Source organism: Leptinotarsa decemlineata, unplaced genomic scaffold (genome assembly GCF_025532065.1).
Source record: "Leptinotarsa decemlineata unplaced genomic scaffold, Ldec_3_MD MMD2_tig00026299_RagTag_RagTag, whole genome shotgun sequence".
In the NCBI taxonomy this organism is placed as follows: Eukaryota; Metazoa; Arthropoda; class Insecta; order Coleoptera; family Chrysomelidae; genus Leptinotarsa; species Leptinotarsa decemlineata.
The window spans coordinates 7,912,651-7,940,440 of NW_027412676.1; the positions used below are offsets into that span (position 1 = coordinate 7,912,651).

General features: G+C 34.8%; 1 protein-coding gene across 3 annotated transcripts in view; it reads right to left on the reverse strand.

Annotated features, from left to right (window-relative positions):
* The window catches only part of LOC111507735 (multiple PDZ domain protein), a 463,358-nt gene that overhangs the window by 295,667 nt on the left and 139,901 nt on the right, over positions 1-27,790 (reverse strand). For all 3 annotated transcript variants that reach the window (XM_074180506.1, XM_074180505.1, XM_074180503.1), the window contains exon 13: positions 6,132-6,771. In XM_074180506.1, coding sequence (XP_074036607.1) covers positions 6,132-6,771 — 640 coding nt within the window. The remainder of the gene's footprint in view (positions 1-6,131; positions 6,772-27,790) is intronic.

The window sequence follows — 27,790 nt, forward strand, 5'->3', positions numbered from 1 at the left end:
CTACGTATTATGGTTTAGTAAAATATTCAATGAAAATATCACAATGAAGTGTTGCCTGTATAGGTTTATAATAAATGAGATAATGGTGAATACATTCAACACCATTCAACTTTCAATTAGGAAGAACCAATTTTTTGAAGTAATTTTCACTGTTTTGTGCAGGTACTGTTATCATTTTCTTCCATTCGTCAAACCCACGGTTTAAGAAATGTTGATTATGATAGGGTGCTAATGACGGCTCTGAATTTCCCCCACACCACTCGATTTTGACCTTGAATGACGTTGAGCGATGTGCACACCATATGACTTTGGGAAAGAAGTTTGACATTGACAATCGACTCTATCCTTGATATATGACCTTGAACTGGGGCGACATCATATGATCTCGAATGTTTACCTTGAATGAGACCTCGTTACTTCAATTTAGGTTGGAGCTGAGGACGTTAAGCTCTTATGAGAATTGTGGTATGAATATTTCAGTCATTTCAAATTCTCCTTATAATCGTCTGGTATTATATACAAAATGTATACGTGTAGTGAATGTGAGAGAAGTTTCACTCGGAGCATCAATCTGCGTCATCATTAGTGAAATTCCTCTATGTCTGCGAATGATGAAGGACCATTTGAATGTGATTGCTGCCCAAGCAATGTGATTTCAAGATCGAGATTCAGGTATGTGATGTATTTACAAAATTACTTGGTGAATGTGGAAAGTAAATATATATTCAGGTTGGACCATCGAGAAACTTATGTGTATGGAAATGAATGTAGCGTCCTTGGAGAGTCTTCTTATATCAAGTTACCCAAATTCATCGAGTTGAAGGAAAGTGTTTTGAATGTTGTCAATCAGGATCAGTACTACTTTGCGTGGGCTGTGATTCCAGCTTTGTATCCTGCCAATGTGAGAAAGTGTGAAATTTCATCATATCCTCAAACGTGTTGATTGTAACAGGTATGGATTTTCCAGTTGAGTTGAAAAATATTTCCACCTTCGTTGGGAGTTAGCATAAAAGAAACAGTAAGAAAGATGGAAGATACACTTTCTAAATTCCAATATCTCAGAAACTTCCCAGATATGAAAACCCTTTATTCTACACTTGTTCAGTCTCAATTATCGTACAGGATAATTGGATGGGGAGGAGTTAAAGGAAATATTCAGATAACTTTAGATGTACACTCCTACCACACAAGAAACAGGAATAATTCTGTGATCGCCGCTCGTTGTGAGAAAACGATTGGATAGAGAGATGCTTGTTACTTGGGACCACGAATTTATCAGATAATACCCGATGTAATCAAAGACAATCATAATAACAAAAGTTTCAAGAAAAAAGTTAAAAAATGGATATTGCTCACCAAAAGATCATTTTTCCACAGACTGGTTGATCAAAATAATCAAAAAAAAATATATGAACAAAATTGCCCTCCCAGAAAAACAAAACAAAAAACACACATGACGAACAAGTTTTAATAACGTAGCGGCAATTTTCAGAACTTTCCATGTAACATAATTACTTTATTTAAGCTATTGTTCTTATCATTCTGTACTATTTTATAACACTGTTTTTCTAAACATTGGTCATTTTTATCACATACACAATGTATTTTGCGTTCAACCGTCAATAACTATCGTCGCTGAACTACTGTAAATAATTCAGACTTATTTTAATAATTTTCAACATTAATTTTATATTACTTCTTATGAAGAATTTCAACTCATCACATATGTGCTAATTTTTTATTTTTTATTATTATTACTGATATGGCTATATCACGTACAAGGAACACCCCTTCAGCGATGCTCCTTCTGTGATGCCGTTGTTTATTTACTCCTTTTTTTATATTTATATATTCACATTAAGTGAATAAACATTATTATTTTTTTTTTCACCGTAGTGTGCGCTGGTCAGGCCCCATCCCCCGAAGCTCCGATACATTCGGGAGGGCGCGCCAGCATTATCAACCACTGACCACTCCCCACATCGTGGGGTGAGTGATCATTGGGTCCGAGAATCATGTGCCGTGAGCAAGCGCAATGAGCGCTTGCTATTATTATTATTACTCTATCAATGTTTATGATTTGGAAATAGTTTCAAAAATGATAGAATTGAATATGAAGTTGTAGAAGTTGTAAGACTATAGTCATTATTGTTCGATTTAAAATTAGTATCATCACAAATATCTGCACACGCTCATAGAAAGTACTTTTGTGATGATTGTTTATTGTACTTTGGTGAGGAGCGGGCTTCATTGCGACATAAATTGAACGATTTTTATCACATACCGACCACAAATTTCAGGGTTGATGAATTCAACGAATGTCTACCTGACAATATTTTGAAATTTGAAAATATCGAGAAACAATTGAGATTTCAAATCGTTGAATACGCTCATATTCATTCAAGGAAAATGAAATCGAAATAGGGAAATAAAATCAAATGAAATCAAGGTTCATCGATAGTTTTGAGTTTATGTCTGCATTTCTTCAAGAGTTGGGCGATGCTTTATATAAAAGTGAGTTGGGCGATATAAAAAATATTTCATGGAGACAACAAAATATTTTCCGGAAAATGATAAATTTCAATCTATGCGGCTGAAAGGTGTTTATCCGTACAGTTTCAGGGATACTTTAGATGTCTCAGGGTCTTTCTTGGGATACTATGTTGAAGGCATCGAGTTGAAATTATTAAGTGATATCGATATGGTGCATTTCCAGAAACTGCCAGTTATTCAGTTATCATGAATCAACTAATACCAGTTGTGCAGAAATTTTTTAAGGCAAAATATTGAACCTTTTATTGATGAATTGTCACTTATAGAGCTCAGAAAAATATATTTTCAACAAGACGTGGCTTCGCCTCAGAACACTCATATTTGGATATTTTGGAAGGGTGATAAATTGTTTTTCTTATCTCTTTCAGAATGTATACATTCACCGATAAATTATTTTGCTTAACAAATTTCGAAATTTCTCTAACAGTCATGGGGAACTGCATTTCTTCGGGTTTCTTTACTGTAAAGTGTAAGATCAATGAAAGAGAAGCTAGGGCGTGTGGTGGAATACTTGGCTTCCTCCAGAATTTGTTGATCTTTCGAGATTTCAAATTCACCCCCAAACGCCGTATTCACCATGACTGCTTCTTCATTCTTCGAAGGATTTTAAATTCTTTTTTTGTTAATGATACCCTACAATCCATCAAGAATGCATCAGAATTTTTGTGTTTCAAATTAGTGATGATGCCGTTTTTATTCCGGGACCCGAAAGCTGAGGCAAAATCATCTTAATGAACCCGTTCAAAGGCAGTTTTTCACCGGACTGTAATACCTTTTTCTATCTTTTGTTCAGTCTTCAAAGAATTCCGTAGACTTTTCACGTATCTCAACGTCTATTCAATGTTGCTTTCCTCCCGGGCTGGAAGTATTTCTTGGAGCCTTCCTCAATCTCCTAGACCCCTAGTTACATTAACGAACTTCGTCTATTACCGCTTTTCCATTGGACTCAACAGTAATTAGTAGAATTGACGCTATTGTCTTCACTAAATTCACAAATGGAATAATGTTCCCATAAATGTCTGCAACGAAACACTTTACTGAATATGAATATTGAGTTCGGTGCAGGAGAATATATAATGTCACGAATATAGGTGCGGTTACTCAACTGGTATTCTGTGGCCCCAATATTGGCCCCGCCCACATCTGTCAACCACCTGTCCCCAGACAATCTGAACCTGTGTCCTATGGATTTCGAGGCACTGTTCATGTCCCAGTACTGCAGTACACCCAGGTTCATATTAGGGTGCTGCAACTGAACTCCGTTTGACTAGTTATAGAATCGAAATATTCAGACCGTTGCGCGCAGAACCAACCACACAGAACCAATCAATAAGTTGCTCAATTCCTTACTAGTTCTTTCAGAAACCTATAAGGGCATTCATTTCATTGCTAAAGCTTGCGAATGAAATCCTAGGCAGACCTGAGAAGGTCGCTTCCTGACTATTTTACAAGTGAACCTTACTTGACCATTCTCATTAAATATTTCAGAATGAAGGTAATAACATACATTTGTCATATGTATATATTTCAAAAATATAGTTGTGGTGAGCGCTATATCCGCGATCTTTGCGGTCCATGTATTAAAATAAACAGATTTTATCAATCAATACTGCTTTCTTGAAGCTCAATGACAATAACAAAAACCAATGATGTTACATAAGCATTCCACAAAAAACCATAAGCGTCAAATTGTCGACAACTATGGAAGATGCACGAGTTCATCGTAGAAATAAAAAATATTTTCCTGACACTCCGGTGTTTCGAAAGTTCAATGAAGAATTTTTGCCTACTAACCCCTCACTTTACTTTTTACAAAACATGGCCATTCCATGAATGTAATTACGTACTGTCATCGATGACATGAGTAGATTTAAGTCATTCGTGACAAAAAGGCATTATTTTATGAATGAACTAAGTGTTTCATTTTGTTATACTATCTAGATTGGTGGTGAGGAGGCAGTGAGGTAGGTATTATTTTATTACGAAACATCGAATGTCCACCATTGAGGATGGCGGTGTTTCATGTAAATGAAATTTCATCTCTGTCATACACTATATTGTGTAGCAATCCTGTAAATGATATTTGATTAAATTTCACAACGAATATTTGAAGTACAAACTGGATAGGAAAAAGTGTTTTCTCGTATAACTCAATGTTCTATAAACGTAGTTGTTTCTAAAGTATTTTTCTTTCGTGTAATTTAATGTTTATATGAAAGTAGTTGTTTCGAGAGAGCTCTCTTTTCCAGTTTGTATCTGAGAGTCACTTCTTTGCATGATCTTCACATCTTCGTAAATAGTTTATTCTGGAAACAATTGTTTTCGTCCTATCTTTTATTGGAGAAGTAGAGAGCTTGAACTTTTTCTTCCCAAAAATTAATCTCTCCCAAGATATATTCGAATGTATTTTGCGGCTGTTGTATTCAATCTAATTCTTCAGTTCCTGAAGAAGAGCTGAGTCTCGAAAACTTGAACGGAATTTTTTTTGTCTACCTCCTCTGAATTTCTACTCGTTTTCTCAGCTCACTTTCTTAACTTAAAACTATTTATGAAAATTTAGGTTAGGTGAGGTCGAAAGTAAGTGGGTCTATTCGAGCGTCCACCGCAAACCGTAAGGGTTTATTGTGGCTGACACGTATTCAAACTCGACCAAATAAACCCAGCTTTTTGATGAAGCATATTAGTTTATATGGTGAGTGCTCTTTCAGGTCAGATAGTGAGAGTGTGGCTTTGCCAAACTCTGATAATCTGAATCAGTCCGCAGCGGAGCAGGCACAAAGTATGCTCTGCTGTTTCATCATTTTCCAAACAGAGGCAATACACACTATCTTCCGACAGTCCAAGTCCCTGCATATGATGATTAAGACAACAGTGACCTGTAAGGAAGCCTGTTGGACATCGTAGTTCATCCCTACTGTAGTTCAACAACTGCTTGGTATCAAGCTTCGAAGAGGGAATACGCCTCAGAGTGAGCCAATCCTGGAAGATTTTGCCAGAATTCCTTGAAACTTCTTGCCATCCAGGTGTTCAGTGTTTGTTTGGCAAAACCTAAGACGATGCCAATGGCAGGTTCTGGTCCGATGAAGATGCTTGCAGCACCCTCTTTTGCGAGGGAGTCAGCAGTTTGTTAGGGCTTCCTATCGAGGATAGTTGTTATTTGTGTATGAGGTACCTATCTCTCCGCACACAATTCAATAGCATAGATTCCCGCTTGAAATATGTTATATGAATATGAAAAATATGTTCAAACATCACAATATATCATTTTCTGATCACGTTTTATTGATACCTAATTCAGACAGATATTCAATCAACTATTCTGTCATATAAAATGAAGAAAAAAAATCGAATATAAACTCAAATGGTTCAAAAAACCAGAAGTGTTTTTTTTAATATCACTCGATTCAACATCATCAGTTGAGTGTATAGATAAATCGACAACATTTTGCAAACATTTCAAATACCGTTTCACTTCTGATGAATAATAAACCACTGAGAAATATTTTTACTATTCTTCATATCTTTAGTTTTCATTTATTTTTTCTAAATAAATATTATTGTTATATTATAACTATTACCTGTGTTATGAGCCTTGGCATCAGGTATATGTACAAAAAATTGGTCCAGCAAGTTGTTTTTGGAGTTGGTTGGTGTTGTATCGTCGAGATCATTAGAACATAGTTTTTTATGGTGATTGGAGTTGAAATTTTGTACTGTTTGATTACCGCTATGCGAATCAGTCTCAATAGATTTCGAAAACTGTTTTTTAACTCTGCTGTATTCTTCCGATAGTGAATCGTCCACACAAGTTTCGTAGTCATCTTTTTCGGAGACAGAAGGCTTATCACTCAGAGTTAAACTATCATTTTTGGCAAATTTTTCGATTTTATTAATGTCGCCTTTATTGTATTCACTAATTTTATCGTTTTGAGCTTCATTCGTACTTTTAAAACTAATATCAATGTCACTATCACCGATACTATCTCTGGATTTTATTCTATGGATATTCAGATAGTTGGTTTCCACGAAATTGTTACTCGCGCAGTTTTTTGGGGAGCAATTGCTTTTTTGACCAAAGTCTTCGACTTGTGATGAACAAGCGGAGTGATTGAAAGAGTTGTCATCGTCTATGCATATATGAACTACATCCAAACACTCTTGGAAATCTTCTATACACTCCTGAAAATCTTCCAGACACGTTTGGTCCTCTTCAGTATCCTGTAATAAAACATAAAATTGATCATTGTAAGAGTAAGTACTGACATATTTGCATCATGTGTCAGATCAGATCGATCAGAATTTTTAAAGGGATTGAAACAGTTTGTAGAGGACAATCTTTCGATTTCAACAATTTGACATGAAGAATTGAAAGCTCATTTTTACTTATGGAAATGAAATGTCACATGAAATATATTCAAAAAGTTTTGAGAAAACAGGGTTTCAGGCTTTTTAATTCCTTATTGTCGATAGAAAAATGTGAGAAACTTTTTAAAGTTTCGTTCAGAAACAAACTGAATTAAGAAACCTTTTCGAAACAACTACTTTCACATGAACATTGGATTATATTGAATTCCCGGCAAAAAATTTTTTTCATTTTCTACTCCCCAAATTTAAGAAACGAATCTGCCCTAAAAATTTCAATTGAAATGAAATTCCTATGGCTGAGATTGAATTAACAATCTGTATGAATATGCCTTTGTACAGTCATCCGTGACAGGAGCAGAATTGTCACTTTCAGACACCTAAAAAACAGATCATAAAAGAATTGAGTGCTTTCTCTTGCAATGTCATTCAAAACCGTGCTAATGAGGTTATAAGACAAGTGTGTCTTGTCCAGAAATTTTAAAGTATATTATAAAGTATGATGATCCATGTCAGTGGAACTGTATACTGATATTTTTTCACATATACTTTGTGTAGCGTTCCTATGAATCATACCTGTTTGAATTCCATCACGAATGTACAAACTGATTGGAAAAAAGTGATTTTCATGTATTTCAATGTGCATAGGAAAGTAGTTGTTCTGATAGGATTTTTTTCATTCGTGAAATAGTTCTATTTTGCTATTTTTGCTATTTTCAGTTTTTTAAAATTAATTTCAATGGCTCGCTCAGGCGAGCCCTAACAGCATATTTCTTATATTCCCGACTGTTCATTTTTCAACATCTTGTCTTTAGGGTTACCCAACATTTGTTAAAAAGGCTACTTTTAAAGGCTACTTTCACGTCCACCTTTTTGGAAATATGATCCAATCCGTTAGTATATCTTGGTTCATATGGAAACCTAATCTTTTTGAAACGTAAGTGATATATTTTTATATATGGTATAAACAGGTGACTTATTATTCAAACGCAATTTTTGTTTTGATCGACACAGATTCTGTCCTCAAGAAATAAACAGATGAGAAAATTTTGGTATCTCATTTTCATCATATTGTTGTAAATTATCCCCTGAAAAAAATAACGAGACAGCCGCTGGTCTTCATCGACCGACTGTGACTAGGTCAAGGTCGCGCTTGAATCTACTTGTGCATCTCAATCGTTCAGGTATCGCTTCGCTACGAAGACTTCCTTCGGGATATATAGGCACTACCAACGAGCAGAGGAGTCTAGTCACGTTAAAAGTGAGCTAATATAAGGTGATACACATTCGAGTATTAATCTGAAGTTAAGTTGAAGTTTTTACGTCATATTGACAGTGTAGTAGTGTAATGAAGTTGAGTTCAATTGTACAGTGTGTTCAAGTATTGTCGGACCCAAAGGAAAAATATAACATTTGGTGTCAGAAGTGGGATAACTGACTGAAAATTTTCTGTTTCATTGTGAAAACAGGAGTATCGATCAGGACAGGATCAATGAACTTGAGAAAATGTTAGAGGCCATGCAAGCGGGTCTATCGAAAAATAAAGAACGAATGAGAGAAGAAGTACGGTTACGCAGAAATGAAGATCATTGATTTCTACTGAATATCCTGAAAAAAACCTGAAAAAGACAGATTTGCTGATAAATATCCATGGGAAATAAGAAAGAGATAATCAAATGTACCTTCCTTCATTTAAAGCCACTGAAGACATGACAATTGTGGAAAAGAAACAAATGATTATTGGCCAAAATCGTCGAAAAATTTATTATGGGACTCGACATCATGTCTCTACATAAATTCGTGGTGAATATAAAAAACAAACTGTTGAAAGTTGGAATTGGAAAAGTTCTGCTCGATGTGTCCTATCAGTCTGATGACATTACCAAGGTATAAATACTGGAAGATTCCAGAGTCTCTAAAGAACCAAAATAAATCATCCAAGCAGAAATTGCTGGACTTTATGGCTTGGGTTTAGCATTGACAAGAGCAATCCATCGGCTTTGGAAATGAAATTTCTGATGCCAGATCTCTCCTAAATGGAACCAATCAGACCATACGAGTGAGAATAATCAACCCCAAAATTAACAGGGTGACGCGCAAGAAAGGGAAAGTAATAGGCACCTGCGTACCGATTGTGAAAACTGGCAGAAGCAAGAAAGAAGTCCTTCTGCAGCGTGCTCAACAACCTCCGAAAAAACTCATCGACTTATTCAGAAAGCCGTGAAGCCATCTGTCTGAAGAAAAATCAGTAAAGGCCACCTGGTGGAAAAAGAGAACGGTATGTTTGTGAAAGGCAAAATCATTAGACGAACGGATTTAGTTGAATATCAGATCGATACTGGCGATGCCAGGGCAATACGTCAACCACCAAGATATCTGCCTTTCGCGAAGCAGTACGAAGATTCATCCACTGTTAAAGACATGTTAGAGGAAGGAGTAATGAAGAATCAAGCAGCCCCTGGTCTTCACCTCAGGTGTTGGTGACATAGAAAGACGGATCGACGAGATTATGCCTACAGGAGGCTTAATGATGTCACCAGAAAAAACAGTTACCCTCTCCCCAGAATAGATGACACCCTGAACATGATACAATGAACGCTTGATAGACGTGGTGCTAGGAGGACTTACCTGCAAAATATGCTCGGTCTATCTTGATGACATTATAGTGACTGGAGGAGTGTTTTCACAATGCTGAACAATGCTTATTTGCAGATCAATCCCAAGAAGTGTTTTCTATTCTATTCTATAATATTTTAGGACACGTTGTGTTCTCAGAAAGGTTTGAAATAGATTCAGCAAAAACCAAGGCAGTGAAAGAATGGTTAATACCGCAGGGCAAGCATGACGTAAAACGTTTCCTTGGATTTTGTAGCTATTATCGGAGTTTCATGAAGAACTTTGGCCAGACCGCAGCATAGCTTGACTGTGAGGAGAACCTCTTTCGTTTGATCACCAGACTGCAAGTAAGCATTCACTGCCCTGAAATGGCATTTGACTAGTGCAGGTCAGACCACTCAACACATCGGTGTTTCCTCAACTTCAAAACCCAGAAGGACAAATTGTCAGGAGGTAGCAACCTGTCCAGGGACATACACAGAAAATGAGAGAAATCACCTGATACACAGAAAATGAGAGAAATCACCTGATCATGGTCTGGTAAGGTTATTTAAAGCTATCAAAGGTGACACTACCTCCATGACTTGGCAAGATGTTACTGTTGCGCAAAAGGTGAATACTTACTCGGAAATGGGAAAGCTTGGATGGAAGAACCCACAAATTCCAGATAATCGTCCCAGAGATGGTTATACCGAATATACTCGAAAAGCTCCACGACGGTCGCACATGAGGGCATTTTGGAGTTGATAGAACTCTAGCGTGAGTGCGTGGGAATACTATTCGGTCAAATTCCACCGAAACGTGGATGAGTGATGCAAACGATGTGATCTGTGCACTTCGAAGATGGGTTCGAAGACAAGGATGAGAAGAAAGTTGAAGCAGAACCTCAGTTGGTTGTGATGAAGTATTCCTCCAAAAGGCCTGAAGTAGTAGCCTTATCCAACCAAGAGGCTAAAACGATGGCAGAAGCTCTATTGCAGAACGTAATTGGCAGACACAGAGTATGCCAGGAGTTACACTCGGATGAGGGTCGCAACTTCGAATCGTATTTATGAAAGGAAATGAGTACTTTGTTGAGAATGGAAAAGACGAGAACAACCGTTCTTCACCCACAGTCCGAAAAAATGGTCAAGAGGGTTGCACCATGAAAAATTACCCCTCGATATTTGTCTACGAGAACCAAACAGAGTGAGACGCACTGTATGAGACATCAGTCGAAGAGGTTTCTGAAGTCGACAGAATCGTTCAGGAAACATTCGTAATTGAAAAAACTCAGGCCATTTCCACACGCTTGGCGAGTTGAACATAATGAATCCAAGTATGCCGGAAGACGTGAAAGAAGTGACGAAGGTAGATTAAGGATTTCTGATCTGGACTACGCAATATCGACCATAGTGATGAAATAATTCTTCAAAATGAATTTTGAGCCAGGAAACGATATATTGAGAAGTTTCTTGAGATAGGCAGCTGTAAATATTCAACTGATATCAGAGATACCAAGCCCGATGAAGAGAGGTCTTGTAGTGAAAAGACAACGGTTACAACATTGCACTTCCGCAGCAAAGCCCGAAAGAACACAAATGAACACAACAAACGAAAAAACATAGTTGTTGAAACGATTTTTATGCGGGAAGTTTTCCTCATTGGGTTGAATATTTTCTGAGTATAATCTTTGTGGGTATGTGACGTGTGAATAGCTTCTATAATCAATTGAAATGTTTATTATACTGTCAGAGTACTTTCTTTCTATTGCTTCCGTTTCTAAGTGGATATGTTAAACTAAATATGTTGCCGTGATATTTATATTTATTTACAGCAGAGATGAATTAGCGCAAGCTTTTCTGTGATGGACACTGAAGTCTTCAAGAAAATGCTCAGAAACGAACAAAGGAGATATCGGTAAAGATAATACCTACATTCGTCCCTACTGGAATATGTACTATACCGGGTAATTCTCTAAGATGGCTCACCCCTATAACTTTTTTATTAATGGAGATAGAAAAAACGAAACCCCAACTTAAATTTTTAAATGGGACATCCTATATATTTTCACTTATATCGATCGAGAATGACATTCTTTACTTGTCAATATTTGACAAATGAAATCATTTTTATTCCAATTTTCATTTTTTAACTACAATGACATGCGGATCATGTAAATCGCTTCAATCTTGATCATGTAACATGGGAAAACTACGACTTTGAGGCTTATGACATCACAGTCGTTTAAAGAATTATTTCACAGTCGTACCTACCTATGAATTTTTCCAGTTTACTTGATTTTTTCAAATGGAAAGGGAGTGGCTCGTCAGCTCTTTGTGAAAGATCATTCCTTTCGAATATTTTGATGCCACACACTTTCACTTTATTTTCTCTATTTTTCTGAACAATTTCAAGAAAGTCACAAATTAGTCCATTGAGGTTATAAATTTTCAAAGTGACCTCCTTCTTGGTCACGGCAAAGTTCACCTTTTTAAATTGTTGGGCACATCACATTGAATAGCTGTTCCTCAGTAATGTTCTGGAATGCCACCCTTACTTTATGCTCTAGTTCTTCACGGGTATCATCTAAATAAATAATTTTAAAATGAAACGTAAATCTTCTCTGTATTCAGTCAAAAACCAGTTGAAATAAGTCAATCATCGGTAGTGATCGTAATTGTGAAGATGTTGGTGTAGTTGGTACTTGAATGATCGATAATTATATTCGTGAACAATTCTTCAAACGGATGAATAACTTATATCACACTCAGAAACAAATTGGCGAATTGACGCCGTATAATTCACTTCAACATAGGCCAACACGTCTACTTCTTTTTCTTTACTGACGATGAAGTTATTGGCATTTTCTTCCGGTTCAGTTCGTATTTTTCTTTCAAGTTTTGGAAAATAATCCCGAGTGGAATGGCGACGATAAGGGAACCTCTGAGCATAAATTCGAGCTGCATTATTTTTTGTTTCTCCGTGAATTAGCAATAGGTATGTCAGTTTTCTCATTTCTAGTATAATTTGCCATATCTAATTGTAAACTACACAACAAATACATTTAAGAAAGTGACAGCATATTCATTAGCTTATTTGTTTAGGTAGTCCTGACAAACAATTCAAGCAACAGCTTCAATTGTTTGTCAAGGATAACTAGAATAACAGGACTTAGTGCATAAGTATACCTAATACGTATTATTTCTTATTAGGTATCATTTGCATGTACCACATCATTCTTTAGTCCTGTATCAAAAATCGTTCAATTATTCAGTCGTCAAAATGCAAAATACATTCCTGATCAATTGGCTTCATTATTCTGAATATCAGTTTTAACGCCATTTAAGAATCAATTTTCTTCAACAGCCAGGATAGATTATATAAAGAACCCGTTACTTCTAAATTATTTACTATGTGGTAAGTTTTTATGAGTCACTGTATTATAAGTCACTACGTCATGTACATATTTCGTACTTTGATAATATAATGCAGTTGTAATACAATACTATTCAATTGTACAACTTAGAATGATCGTAAGAATAGCCTTAGGCTAAAGTTCGCTTATTTTATGTACAGAAGGGAAATACAGATGAATCATCATTATTATTTGTCAATTGAAAAGATTATATGGCGATCTATATTATTATGTAAGTTCCATTTTATTTCTACGAATAGGAAGAATAAAAATGAAAGAATTGTTGAAATAAAATAATATTAAAAATTCAGCAAATAAATTTTAAAATGCATATTACAGCATCATTATCGAGTAAAGGAAATTATAATATTTAGAAATTTTGAGGTTCATTGTTCATTGATTCGGAAACTAGAGACGAAGATAGATATCAATTTTTCCAGTCTCTGAATCTCCATTGATGAACAAGAAAATCCCGTTATATTCATAAAACTGAAGTTTTGATCAGATATGATCAGAAACAGCTCCGACCTGAAGAGAAGGGCAAAATAATCAAATCGAATTTAAGATGAAAATGGGATATCCAAACACGCCTGTCTGCTTCCCTTCACTCTTTCAGGGGCAATACCAGCGTCCATCCAAAAAAAAAATTCGCGATTGATCCAGTCATCTTTTTCCGCTTTAAATGAGTAAATATCGTGGCAACACTTATTTTTTACTTCAGCATTACCAACCGGAGACTGCAGCAGGAAAATGAAAGTACCTTCACAATATATTATTCGTTTTTGATTATTATTTATGAGTTATTCGAACATCACAAAGCAATGAAGATTACACTCAGCAAATATTCTACCCAACAGTGAAAATTCCCTCAAAAACTATGTTTTCTCTGTTTGTTGTATTCACCCAGTTCCGCATCCAATTCTTCTGCTGTGGGTTTTCTACTTATATGTTCCTTCAATGAATTGCGTTGATTACCTTGATTTTTTTGAAATCCACAGTTTCTTGCTATGTTTGTGCGATGGTGTAATCGTCCTCTTTCTACAACAAAACCTCTCTTCATCGGGCTTGGTATATCTGATATCAGTTGAATATTCAGAGGGCGTCCATCTAAAGGAACTCCTCTATATCGTTTCATGGCTCGACAAGCGTCATCTCTTCGTTCAAAAATGACATCAGCCTTACCTAAAGAACGGCCGAATCTATCAAATCTAACCGCCGCGTATTTTAGGGGTCCATATTCCTCGAAAAGTTCTCTCATGTCTAAAGTCGACACTCCATAATCCAGATTAGAAATCATGAGTCTTCCTTCGCCATTTTTTTCGCATCTTTCAGCATACTTTGGTTGTGTCTGGTCAATTCGCCAAGCATTTGAAAGTGTCCTGCGTTTTTCGTGTTTATGAATGTTTCCCGACCGATCTTGTCGACGATGACTTCTGGAATCTTCTCGACTTCCATATCTTTGCCTCGAACCATCTCGTGTGCGAGATCGGCACCCTCTCTGTCTCTCAAATCTCCTAGAATTCTTCAGATTTTTGCCCATTTTATTCGCAATTTCACTAATATGTTGTCAGTTATTATCACTGGTATTCTCTTCACACCTTGTTCACTCTTCAAGGTATAACTAATATCATTATCGAACTGATATTCTATATATATATATGATTTTCAATGAAATACAGGTAAAAGAAATACAGGTAATCTGAGTAGATCTTTAATTACTGTTCATTATAGGTAATAATTATGCTGCCATTTAATGAAATGATAGTTAAATTGGTTAAGGCTTTTGGTTAATGAAAATTAGATTATCCAGTAATAAAATTTCCCTCAACAAATATGTTTTCTCTATTGGTAGTATTTATCCAGCTCCGCATCCAATTACTCGAAAAATTCTTTCTCGACGTCCATACTTCGAATCATCTCGTGTGTGATATCGGCACCCTGTCTGTCTCTGTCCATCTTATTCGCAATTTTTATATATGGTCAATTGCGAAAGACACTCTTCCAAATGTAATTGTAATCATTATTAAACATTTTTTGATATATGGAGAGTATTTCTTTCATTATTGATATAGAAAGTTTGTAAATTTAGGTAATTGAATGGAATTTCAATTATAGACCTGCAAAAGTTATTATTTATTCCAGTTACTTACTGTTCTGCTACTCAATTAAATGGTAGTTTTCTTCAGGCACTATATAAATATTACTTCTATACAATCAAGTACTTTTTCGAAAAAACAATCACATTTGTAAATGGAAATAAATATATGACGATCTATAGTATAATATTGGTTCCATTTCATTTCTACAAAAAAGAAGGATAATAATGAAAGGATTTTTGGCATTAACTCTCAGTTTTTTCTTCATGAACGAATATTTACCAAAAAAATATTGAAACCCATGTTTCAGTATCACAAATATTTGTCATCTGTTAGTGAGGCATGAAAATTGGATTGGTAAATAAAAAAGATAAAAATATTATATACTTTCTGCCTGATATTTTCACCTGTTTCTGCTCGAGAATAGTCTAATGCCATAGTTGAATTGTATCATGATCAACCAAAGGAAACTATTACATTCGGAGATTATAAGGTTCATTGTTAATTTTAATTGAGATAGGTACATACCGAGCAACAGCTTCAATTGTTTGTCAAGGATAACTAGAATAACAGGACTTAGTGCATAAGTATACCTAATACGTATTATTTCTTATTAGGTATGATCATTTTTGGTAATTATTCATAAAAATAAAGAAAATGAAGTGGAAGTGTGTGGCATCAAATTATTCGTGAGAAAATGATCTTTGACAAAAAGCCGACGAGCCAACCCCTTTCCATTTGAAAAAATCATGTTAACTGGGAAAATTCATATTTACGACTGTGAAATAATTCTCAAAACGACTGTGGAGTCATAAGCCTCAAATTCGTAGTATTCCCATGTTACTTGATCAAGAATGAAACGATTTACACGATAAATAGCATTATAAATGAAAAAAATTCAAATTGAAAAAAAAAAGATTTCATTTGTCAAATATTGACACGTAAAGATTCTCGATTGATATAAGTAAAAATATATAGGATGTCCCATTTGAAAATCGAAAGTTGGGGTCATTTCCGGTCAAACCGGAAGTACGGCAAAAGCAAGTAAATATGTCAAAAAATGTAAATCGAAATATAATACACAATAAAAAAGTTATAGGGGTGAGTCACCTTAGAGAATCACTCGGTATGTACCTATCTCAATTAAAATTAACAATGAACCTTATAATCTCCGAATGTAATAGTTTCCTTTAGTTGATCATGATACAATTCAACTATGGCATTAGACTATTCTCGAGCAGAAACAGGTGAAAATATCAGGCAGAAAGTATATAATATTTTTATCTTTTTTATTAACCAATCCAATTTTCATGCCTCACTAACAGATGACAAATATTTGTGATACTGAAACATGGGTTTCAATATTTTTTTGGTAAATATTCGTTCATGAAGAAAAAACTGAGAGTAAATGCCAAAAATCCTTTCATTATTATCCTTCTTTTTTGTAGAAATGAAATGGAACCAATATTATACTATAGATCGTCATATATTTATTTCAATTTACAAATGTGATTGTTTTTTCGAAAAAGTACTTGATTGTGTAGAAGTAATATTTATATAGTACCTGAAGAAAACTACCATTTAATTGAGTAGCAGCACAGTAAGTAACTGGAATAAATAATAACTTTTGCAGGTCTATAATTGAAATTCTATTCAATTACCTGAATTAACAAACTTTCTATATCAATAATGAAAGAAATACTCTCCATATATCAAAAAATGTTCAATAATGATTACAATTACATTTGGAAGAGTGTCTTTCGCAATTGACCATATATAAAAATTGCGAATAAAATGTACAGAGACAGACAGGGTGCCGATATCACACACGAGATGATTCGAGGCATATAAGTATGGACGTCGTGAAAGAATTTTTGGAGGAATTGGATGCGGAGCTTGATGAATACTAACAATAGAGAAAACATATTTGTTGAGGAAAATTTTATTACTGGATAATCTAATTTTCATGGTTTACTAATACTTGTCGAATGATATTGAGATGCTGAAACATATGTTTCAAAAGTTATTTGCTGAATATGGAATGTGTAGAAGAATATAGTGAGTGCCTAATGACAACTACCATTTCAGTGTTACCATCTTCGCTTGGGTTTGAAGGCCATCATAATTTGGAACTGCATCCTTACGTTTCAGAAGTTTATTCATCTTGATAATTCACCAATGACAGTGAACCCGAATGAAAATAGGAGAACTGAAAATCTCGGCTGCAAAAGCCTTAACCAATTTAGCTACCATTTCATTAAATGGCAGCATAATTATTACCTATAATGAACAGTAATTAAAGACCTACTCAGATTACCTGTATTTCTTTTACCTGTATTTCATTAAAATTCATATATATATAGAATATCAGTTCAATAATGATATTAGTTATACCTTAAAGAGTGAACAGGGTGTGAAGAGAATACCAGTGATAATATCTGACAACATATTAGTGAAATTGCGAATGAAATGGGCAAAAATCTGAAGAATTCTAGGAGATTTGAGAGACAGAGAGGGTGCCGATCTCGCACACGAGATGGTTCGAGGCAAAGATATGGAAGTCGAGAAGATTCCAGAAGTCATCGTCGACAAAATCGGTCGGGAAACATTCATAAACACGAAAAACGCAGGACACTTTCAAATGCTTGGCGAATTGAACAGACACAGCCAAAGTATGCTGATTTGATAGATTCGGCCGTTCTTTAGGTAAGGCTGATGTCATTTTTGAACGAAGAGATGACGCTTGTCGAGCCATGAAACGATATACAGGAGTTCCTTTAGATGGACGCCCTCTGAATATTCAACTGATATCAGATATACCAAGCCCGATGAAGAGAGGTATTGTTGTAGAAAGAGGACGATTACACCATCGCACAAACATAGCAAGAAACTGTGGATTTCAAAAAAAATCAAGGTAATCAACGCAATTCATCGAAGGAAAATATAAGTAGAAAACCCACAGCAGAAGAATTGGATGCGGAACTGGGTGAATACAACAAACAGAGAAAACATAGTTTTTGAGGGAATTTTCACTGTTGGGTAGAATATTTGCTGAGTGTAATTTTTATTGCTTGGTGGTGTTTGAATAACTCATAAATAATAATTAAAAACGTATAATATATTGTGAAGGTACTTTCATTTTCCTGCTGCAGTCTCCGGTTGGTGATGCTGAAGTAAAAAATAAGTGTTGCCATGATATTTACTCATTTAAAGCGAAAAAAATGACTGAGTCAATCGCGAATTTTTTTTGGATGGCCGCTGGTATTGCCCCTGAAAGAGTGAAGGGAAACAGACAGGCGTGTTTGGATATCCCATTTTCATCTTAAATTCGATTTGATTACTTTGCCCTTCTCTTCAGGTCGGAGCTGTTTCTGATCATATCTGACAAAAACTTCAGTTTTATGAATATAACGGGATTTTCTTGTTCATCAATGAAGATTCAGAGACTGGAAAAATTGATATCTATCTTCGTCCCTAGTTTCCGAATCAATGAACAATGAACCTCAAAATTTCTAAATATTATAATTCCCTTTACTCGATAATGATGCTGTAATATGCATTTTAAAATTCACTTGCTGAATTTTGAATATTATTTTATTTCAACAATTCTTTCATTTTTATTCTTCCTATTCGTAGAAATAAAATGGAACTTACATAATAATATAGATCGCCATATAATCTTTTCAATTGACAAAAATGATAATGATGATTCATCTGTATTTCCCTTCTGTACATAAAATAAGCGAACTTTAGCCTAAGGCTATTCTTACGATCATTCTAAGTTGTTCAATTGAATAGTATTGTATTGAAACTGCATTATAATCTATCCTGGCTGTTGAAGGAAATTGATTCTCAAATGGCGTTTAAACTGATATTCAGAATAATGAAGCCAATCGATCAGGAATGTATTTTGCATTTTGACGAATGAATAAGTGAACGATTTTTGAAACAGGGCTAAAGAATGATGTGGTACATGCAGATGATATTTGTTTCATACATCGAATGACTGAAGAATTGATTATGGGACCAGTTTTCTCTATAGAGTCGGAGGAATTTTGCATTTCATTTTTTTGTACAGTAGTAAACAAAAAATGACATTGTCAACCATTTCAATTCGGCGATCTAATTAGAGGCATAGTCGAATTTTCTAAGTGAAAATATAAATCAACAACATAAGTTTTTAACTTTCTGAATGCGATTTTGCTGAAATTTTTTGAGTAGATTTCCATAGGCCACATCTCCATAACTGATTCTCGAAAGAACCAAAGTTTCAGGGAGCAATTTACATATTGATTGATTCAAGCAGTGCCTCAGACTATTGTAAGATTTCTTGAGTGAATCACTGACATGAGAAATGAATTTCAAATCAGAATCAAAAATTATACCTGAATTTTTTGTAGATTCAACTATCGATAACGTGGTATTACCTATTCAAATATTGATGTTTTGTGACAGATTCTTCTGATATGTTTATTAACAAATAGGATTAGATGACACTTATTTTAATTGAGTTTTAACTTATGCTCAGTTGCTAGACGATTAAAGTTTGTATTTTGCAGTTTTTCACAGAGGTTAATATATCAACTATTGGGTATATATTATATTGTGTATACTGAACCTTACGGTATGGTACAACAAGTTGACATACTATTGTTTATAAGTGCTTTCTGGCTACGGTTTGATTAGTTGGAGTTCATAAGAAAAATAGTATCATCAGAAAAACCGAAATATTTTAGTTTAAAACAAAGTGAAGTATGATTATCGTATCGAAAGCCTCCGAAAAATCTAGGGTTATTATGCTGTGGGATCTTCATTATTGGTATTTGTGATAATATCATCTGAATATTAAAGCTGACGATGTATTATAACCTGAATACCTACTTGACATTCAGGAATTATGTTGTTATCATTTATATAGAGCATGAATTGCCACAATTTTTGATATTGCACTTAATATACTGATAGGCCTGAGATCAGAAAATTCCTTGGGATCATTCACTTTTTCTAGGGGTCTGACGAAGGAAAATTTCCATAAATTAGGAAAATATTTTTTTCTTTGCAACAATTTACAATGTAGGTCAGAAAGATATCAAAAAAGGGACTACAGTATTTCAAAATATCGATGGTTATACCATCAAAACCAATAGCATTTTACTTTATTCCAAACATAATTAACTCCGTTAACCGTGACATATTGTGGTCTAAATGGTGTTTCAGAATCCTTAAAAATTGTTTTTGTACTTTGGTAAAGTTTCAGGATATCATCAGTGACTTTTTTATCGACAAAGACTGAACTGGAATAATAATTCACTTGTTAAGGTTCACGGAGAGTAATTGGTGGATCAATATTTTTACTTTTACTATTAATTTTCGTCAGCTCAGTCCATAAATGTTTAGAATCATAGCTACGAAAAAGTCTATCATAAAATGCTTTTTTTCACTTCTGATAGAAGTAAGAGTGAAATTACGTAACTTCTTATACCGAGACCAATCAGCAGGTGATTTTGTTTTCTTATACTCGACAAGTGAAGATTATCTTTTTTTTATCATCATTTCAATAGGTAAATTTTTAAATATACATAGTAGTGTATTTTAGATTTTGTTTCCTTTCATTGAAAGGGAAGTTCACAATAAACCAAGCAATGATCAGATGTAGCACTTGCATTTATGGTACCACTACATTCAACATATTTCAAAGCACTGATATAAATTGGGTCCAGCAAAGTCATCTAATCTTTTAAGATTCTAGTAGCATCGTTAATCACGGATCAGTGGTACTGATGTCTGAGTACATTCATGTCGTCATACCATCAACACTCATCTTCAGTTATGACCCGTTTGTCCTTGTGGCAAGCATCAGTCCAAAGGGTAAGGGAGCCAGTCTCCAACCTGTTTGAAATCAAGACGACGTGCAGGTCAACACAAAATTTGACTTTAACTGTGAAGCATTAAATTTCAATTTTTCAAGTCGTCATCAGACGAGAAAAAATATACTGCACGAAAAAGTTTGCTTTTTTATATAGGAGACTGTTTGAACGATATTTTTCAAAATATGTGGTTTTAATTTTTAATTGAAAATGAAACCATTTAAATAAACATTTTAATCATTTTTTATTGAGTTTTATTGTCAAAATAACTCAGAAGAAAATAGAAAATAATTTAAAAGTGCACATGTTTACTTTTTCTTTCATGTTCATAGGTACTATCTCTCAATAAACCTCAAATATAGTCTCTCATCATGTTTTCACTGTATTGGCCTTGATAAACGTTTTTCGAAGCCCATATTGTCCTGGTGAAAACGCCCTCCTTGCTCTTCTGAATAAACTCAATTGTTGTTTATGAATTTATCTAAATGAGCATGCAGCATATGTACTTTCAATGACGTCCTGCAGCCCATGGTCTCAAAATTTTGTAGCATATTCTCAACTAGCTTTTTGCAGTTTTTGTGTTTGTTATTTCCTTGAAATCCAGAAACGACTGCTTTGAAACTGTTCCAACTCGCTTTTTGAGTACGATTCAGAAACGCTGGAAACTTTTCATCAGTGAAAATCAGCTTTAACCTTTGCTTTTGATAACTTCGGAACAAATTTTCTCAAGTACTTGAAAGCTTCTGAGGTTTGATCCAGTTTTTTTAACAAATTGTTTCATCAACCCTAACTACATGTGCAGAGGTGGCATTAACACTTTTTCCACTTCAACAATTGGCTCAAATTTTACGTTTTCTTTCTCGACACAAAGTTCTTTTTTCACAGACCTTGACTGTTGAGTATAATGCTTAGCAACCGCTCTGCTATCCCATAAGAACAAATAACATGGATACTTTTTATATCTGCTTTGAAGTTCCATCAAAAATCCCATCTTTTCAAAATCTTCAACCAGCTGCCAGTTATACTTGCAATACTTTACAGATTCAAGCAAAATTTTAACAATTCCACAATTTGCTTTAAGATGTACTGAGGGAGCGATTGAAAGAGATGGAAATTCATTTCCGTTATGTAATAAAACAGCTTTTAGCTTTTTGTGGAGCTGTCAATGAATAAACGACATTCGCTAGGAACACAATGTATGTCAATTCCTTCAATCATACCTTTTATGTCATTGCAAAAACAAAATCCACCTTCTTTTGTGAAAAATGTTGACAATGTTTCATGCCTAGTTCGCTGATCCATGATATTAACATCATCGAGCAAATTCCACTGTTTCAAGCGAGAGCCTAAAAGCTCTGCTTTACTTTTTGACAAATTTGTTCCTCCAAATGGCTTGAACTAGTAGCCTTATCCAACCAACGGTGGCACAAGCTCTATTGTAGAATGTAACTGGTAGACACGGAGTATGCCAGGAGTTACACTCGGATGAGGGCCCCAACTTCGAATCGGATTTATAAAAGGAAATAAGTACTTTGTTGGGAATAGACAAAACAAGAACAACCGTTCTTCACCCACAGTTCGTAAAAATGGTCAAAAAATGGACAAAAAAATTACCCCTTGATGTTCGTCTACGAGAACCAAACAGAGTGGGACACATTGTATGAGACATCAGTCGAAAAGGTTTCTGAAGTCGACAGAATCGTTCAGGAAACATTCGTAAATAAAAAACGCAGGCCATTTCTACGCGCTTGACGAGTTGAACATAATGAATCCAAGTATACCGGAAGACGTGAAAGAAGTGACGAAGGTAGATTAAGGATTTCTGATCTGGATTTCGCAATATCAACCATAGTGATGAAATGGTTCTTCGAAACGATTTTTGAGCCAGGAAACTAGATATAGAGAAGTTCCTTGAGATAGGCAGCTGTAAATATTCAACTGATATCAGACATACCAAGCCCGATGAAGAGAGGTCTTGTAGTGAAAAGACAACGGTATCAACATCGCACTTCCGCAGCAAAGACCTTTCGATTTAAAAAAGTTGGAGGTGATTGAAGCATAACACCGAAGGGAAATAGAACTAGATGAACACAACAAACGAAAAAACATAATTATTAAGACGATTTTTATGCGGAAAATTTTCCTCATTGGGTTGAATAATTTTTGAGTATAATCTTTATGGGTATGTGACGTGTGAAAAGCTTCTCTAATCAATTCAAATATTTATTATACTATCAGAATACTTTCTTTCTTTTGCTTCCGTTTCTAAGTGGATATGTTAAACTAAATATGTTGCCGTAATATTTATTCATTTATAGTGGAGAGAAATGACCGCCAGTTTATCTGTGGTGGACACTGAAGTCTTCAAGAAAATGCTCAGAAACGAACAGAGAAGATATCGGTGAAGATAATACCTACATTCGTCCTTACTGGAATATGTACTATACCGGGTGATTATCTAAGGTGGCTCACCCTTATAACTTTTTTATTATTGGAGATAGAAAAACGTATTGTAGTTCAATTTACATTTTTTGATATATTTATTTGCTTTCGCCGTACTTCCGGTTTGACTGGAAATGACCCCAACTTTCGATTTTTGAATGGCACATCCTATATATTTTTACCTATATTGGTGTTGAATGACGTTCGTTACTTGTCAATATTTGACAAATGAAATCATTTTTATTCCAATTTTTAATTTTTTATCTACAATGCCATGGATCATGGATCAAGTAACATGGGAAAACTACGACTTTGAGGCTTATGACATCACAGTCGTTTTAAGAATCATTTCCCAGTCGCAAATATGAATTTTTCCAGTTCACTTGATTTTTTTAAATGAAAAGGGGGTGGTTCGTCGGCTTTTTGTGAAAGATCATTTTCTTTCGAATAATTTGATGCCACACACGTTCACTTTATTTTCCCTATTTTTATGAGTAATTGCAAGAAAGTCGCAAATTATTCCATTGAGGTTATAAAATTTCAAATGGCCTCCTCCTTGATCATGGCAAAAGTCAACTTTTTCAATTGTTGCGCACATCACATTGAATAGCTGTTCCTCAGTGATGTTCTGGAATGCCACCCTTACTTTATGCTCTAGTTCTTCAGTAGTCGATGTGATTTAGAATATGAAAAAGAAATAATACATTCATGTATAAAAATGACAACTCTAAAATGTACCTCGCAAGTCACTGAATAGGTCCATAAGTGTCAATCTACTTTTCTGGAAAGGTGTCATTCTCTTACGACTTGAGAATTGTGAGGTGGCGCTCCATATTGTTGAAAATAGTCATCAACTTGGTTAGCTAGTGGCAAATCTTCAATGATATCATTAATTTTAGTTCTGAAGAACTGTAGATATCTTTCCGCAGTCAGTTGTTCGTCGAAAATTATTGACCCCAAAAGTTTTCCTCCGATAATGCTCCCATCCATCAATTGAAACCAAATCGCTCTTGAAAAGTTCCTTCTTGCATCAGAGGTAATTTTTTTGAGGCCAGTACCTTTTATTGTTCCTATTGAACATACCCAAGTTGGTGAGTCGGGTTTCATCTGACTAAATAATTTTAAATCGAAAACGTACATCTTCTCTGTATTCAGTCAAAAACCAGTTGCAATAAGTCAATCATCGGTTGTGATCGTAATTGTAAAGATGTTGGTGTAGTTGGTACTTCAATGATCGATAATTATATTTGTGAAGAATTCTCCAAATGTATAAATAACTTATATCACAGAAACAATTTGGCGAATTGACGCCGTATAATTCACTTCAACATTGGCCAACACGTCTACTTCTTTTTCTTAACTGGTTCTTCTGGTTCAATTCGCATTTTTCTTTCCAGTTTTGGAAAATCATGCCGAGTGGGATTGCGACTATTAGAGAACCTCTGAGCATAAATTCGAGCTGCATCAGTTGCATTATTTTTTGTTTCTCCGTAAATTGGCAATATGTAAATTTTCTCGTTTCAAGTATGAGTTGCCATATCTAATTATAAACTACACAACAAATAAATTTTTAAAAGTGAGAGCATATTCTTAGCCTATTTGTTTAGGTAGTCCTAGCAGCAGCTTCAATTGTTTGTCACGGATAAGTATACCGAATATGTATTATTTATTATTAGGTATGATCGTTTCTTGCAATTATTTATAAAAATATAGAAAATAAAGTAAAAGTGTGTGACATCAAATTATTCGTATGAAAATGATCTTTCACAAAAAGCCAACAAGCCATCCCTATTCCATTTGAAAAAATCAAGTTAACTGAAAAAATTCGTATTTGCGATTGTGGAATAATTCTAAAAATGGCTGTGAAGTCATAAGCCTCAAAGACGTAGTTTCGCATGTTACTTGATCAAGAATGAATCGATTTACACGATCCATAACATTGTAGATACAAAAATTAAAATTGTAATGAAAATGATTTCATTTGTCAAATATTGACAGGTAAAGAATGTCATTCTCCACCGATATAAGTAAAAATATATAGGATGTCCCATTTAAAATCGAAAGTTGGGGTCATTTTCGGTCAAAGCAGAAGTACGGCAAGAGCAAGTAAATATGTTAAAAAATGTAAATTGAACACAACTCCCCAATTTCATTTTTCTATCTCCAATAATCAAAAAGTTTTAGGGGTGAGCCACCTTAGAGAATCACCCGGTATGTACCTACCTCAATTAAAATTTACAATGAACCTTATCATCTCCGAATGTAATAGTTTCCTTTACTTGATAATGATTCAATTCAACTATGGCGTTAGAGTATTCTCCAGCAGAAACAGGTATATATTTTTTATTTTTTTTATTTACCAATCCAATTTTCATGCCTCACTAACAGATGATGAATATTTGTGATGCTGAAACATGGGTTTCAATATTTTTTGGTGAATATTGACTATAAGATTTTTTTTCAGAAAGTAATCATTCATGAAGAAAAAAACTGAGAGTTTATGCCAGATATCACACACGAGATGGTTCGACGCATAAGTATGGACGCCGAGAAAGAATTTTTCGAGGAATTGGATGCGGAGCTGGATGAATACTACCAATAGAGAAAACGTAGTTGTTGAGGGAAATTTTATTACTGGATAATCCAATTTGCATGCTTTACTAACACTTGTCGAATGATATTGAGATGCTGAAACATGTGTTTCGAAAGTTATTTGCTGAATATGGAATGTGTAGAAGTAATATAGTGAATGCCTAATGACAACTATCATTTCAGTGTTACCATCTTCGCTTGGGTTTGAAGGCCATCATAATTTGGAACTGCATCCTTACGTTTCAGAAGTTTATTCATCTTGATAATTCACCAATGACAGTGAACCCGAATGAAAATAGGAACACTGAAAATCTCGGCTGCAAAAGCCTTAACCAATTTAGCTACCATTTCATCAAATGGCAGCATAATTATTACCTATAATGAACAGTAATTGAAGATCTACTCAGATTACCTTAATTTCTTTTACCTGTATTTCATTGAAAATCATATATATATAGAATATCAGTTCGATAATGATATTAGTTATACCTTGAAGAGTGAACAGGGTGTGAAGAGAATACCAGTGATAATAACTGACAACATATTAGTGAAATTGCGAATAAAATGGGCAAAAATCTGAAGACTTCTAGGAGATTTGAGAGACAGAGAGGGTGCCGATCTCGCACACGAGATGGTTTGAGGCAAAGATATGGAAGTCGAGAAGATTCCAGAAGTCATCGTCGACAAGATCGGTCGGGAAACATTCATAAACACGAAAAACGCAGGACACTTTCACATGCTTGGCGAATTGAACAGACACAACCAAAGTATGCTGAAAGATGCGAAAAAAGTGGCGAAGGAAGACTCATGATTTCTAATCTGGATTATGGAGTGTCGACTTTAGACATGAGAGAACTTTTCGAGGAATATGGACCCCTAAAATACGCGGCGGTTAGATTTGATAGATTTGGCCGTTCTTTAGGTAAGGCTGATGTCATTTTTGAACGAAGAGATGACGCTTGTCGAGCCATGAAACGATATAGAGGAGTTCCTTTAGATGGACGCCCTCTGAATATTCAACTGATTTCAGATATACCAAGCCCGATGAAGAGAGGTATTGTTGTAGAAAGAGGACGATTACACCATCGCACAAACATAGCAAGAAACTGTGGATTTCAAAAAAATCAAAGTAATCAACGCAATTCATCGAAGGAAAATATAAGTAGAAAACCCACAGCAGAAGAATTGGATGCGGAACTGGGTGAATACAACAAACAGAGAAAACATAGTTTTTGAGGGAATTTTCACTGTTGGGTAGAATATTTGCTGAGTGTAATCTTTATTGCTTTGTGGTGTTTGACTAACTCATAAATAATAATTAAAAACGTATAATATATTGTGAAGGTACTTTCATTTTCCTGTTGCAGTCTCCGGTTGGTAATGCTGGAATAAAAAATGAATGTTGCCATGATATTTACTCATTCAAAGCGGAAAAAGATGAATGACTCAATCGCCAATTTTTTTTGGATGGACGCTGGTATTGCCCCTGAAAGAGTGAAGGGAAACAGACAGACGTATTTGGATATCCCATTTTCATCTTAAATTCCATTTGATTACTTTGCACTTCTCTTCAGGTCGGAGCTGTTTCTGATCATATCTGACAAAAACTTCAGTTTTATGAATATAACGGGATTTTCTTGTTAATCAATAAAGATTCAGAGATTGGCAAAATTGATATCTATCTTCGTCCTTAGTTTCCGAATCAATGAACAATGAACCTCAAAATTTCCAAATATTATAATTTCCTTTACTCGATAATGATGCTGTAATATGAGTTTTAAAATTTATTTGCTGAATTTTGAATCTTATTTTATTTCAACAGTTCTTTCATTATTATTCTTCCTATTCGTAGAAATTAAAGAGAA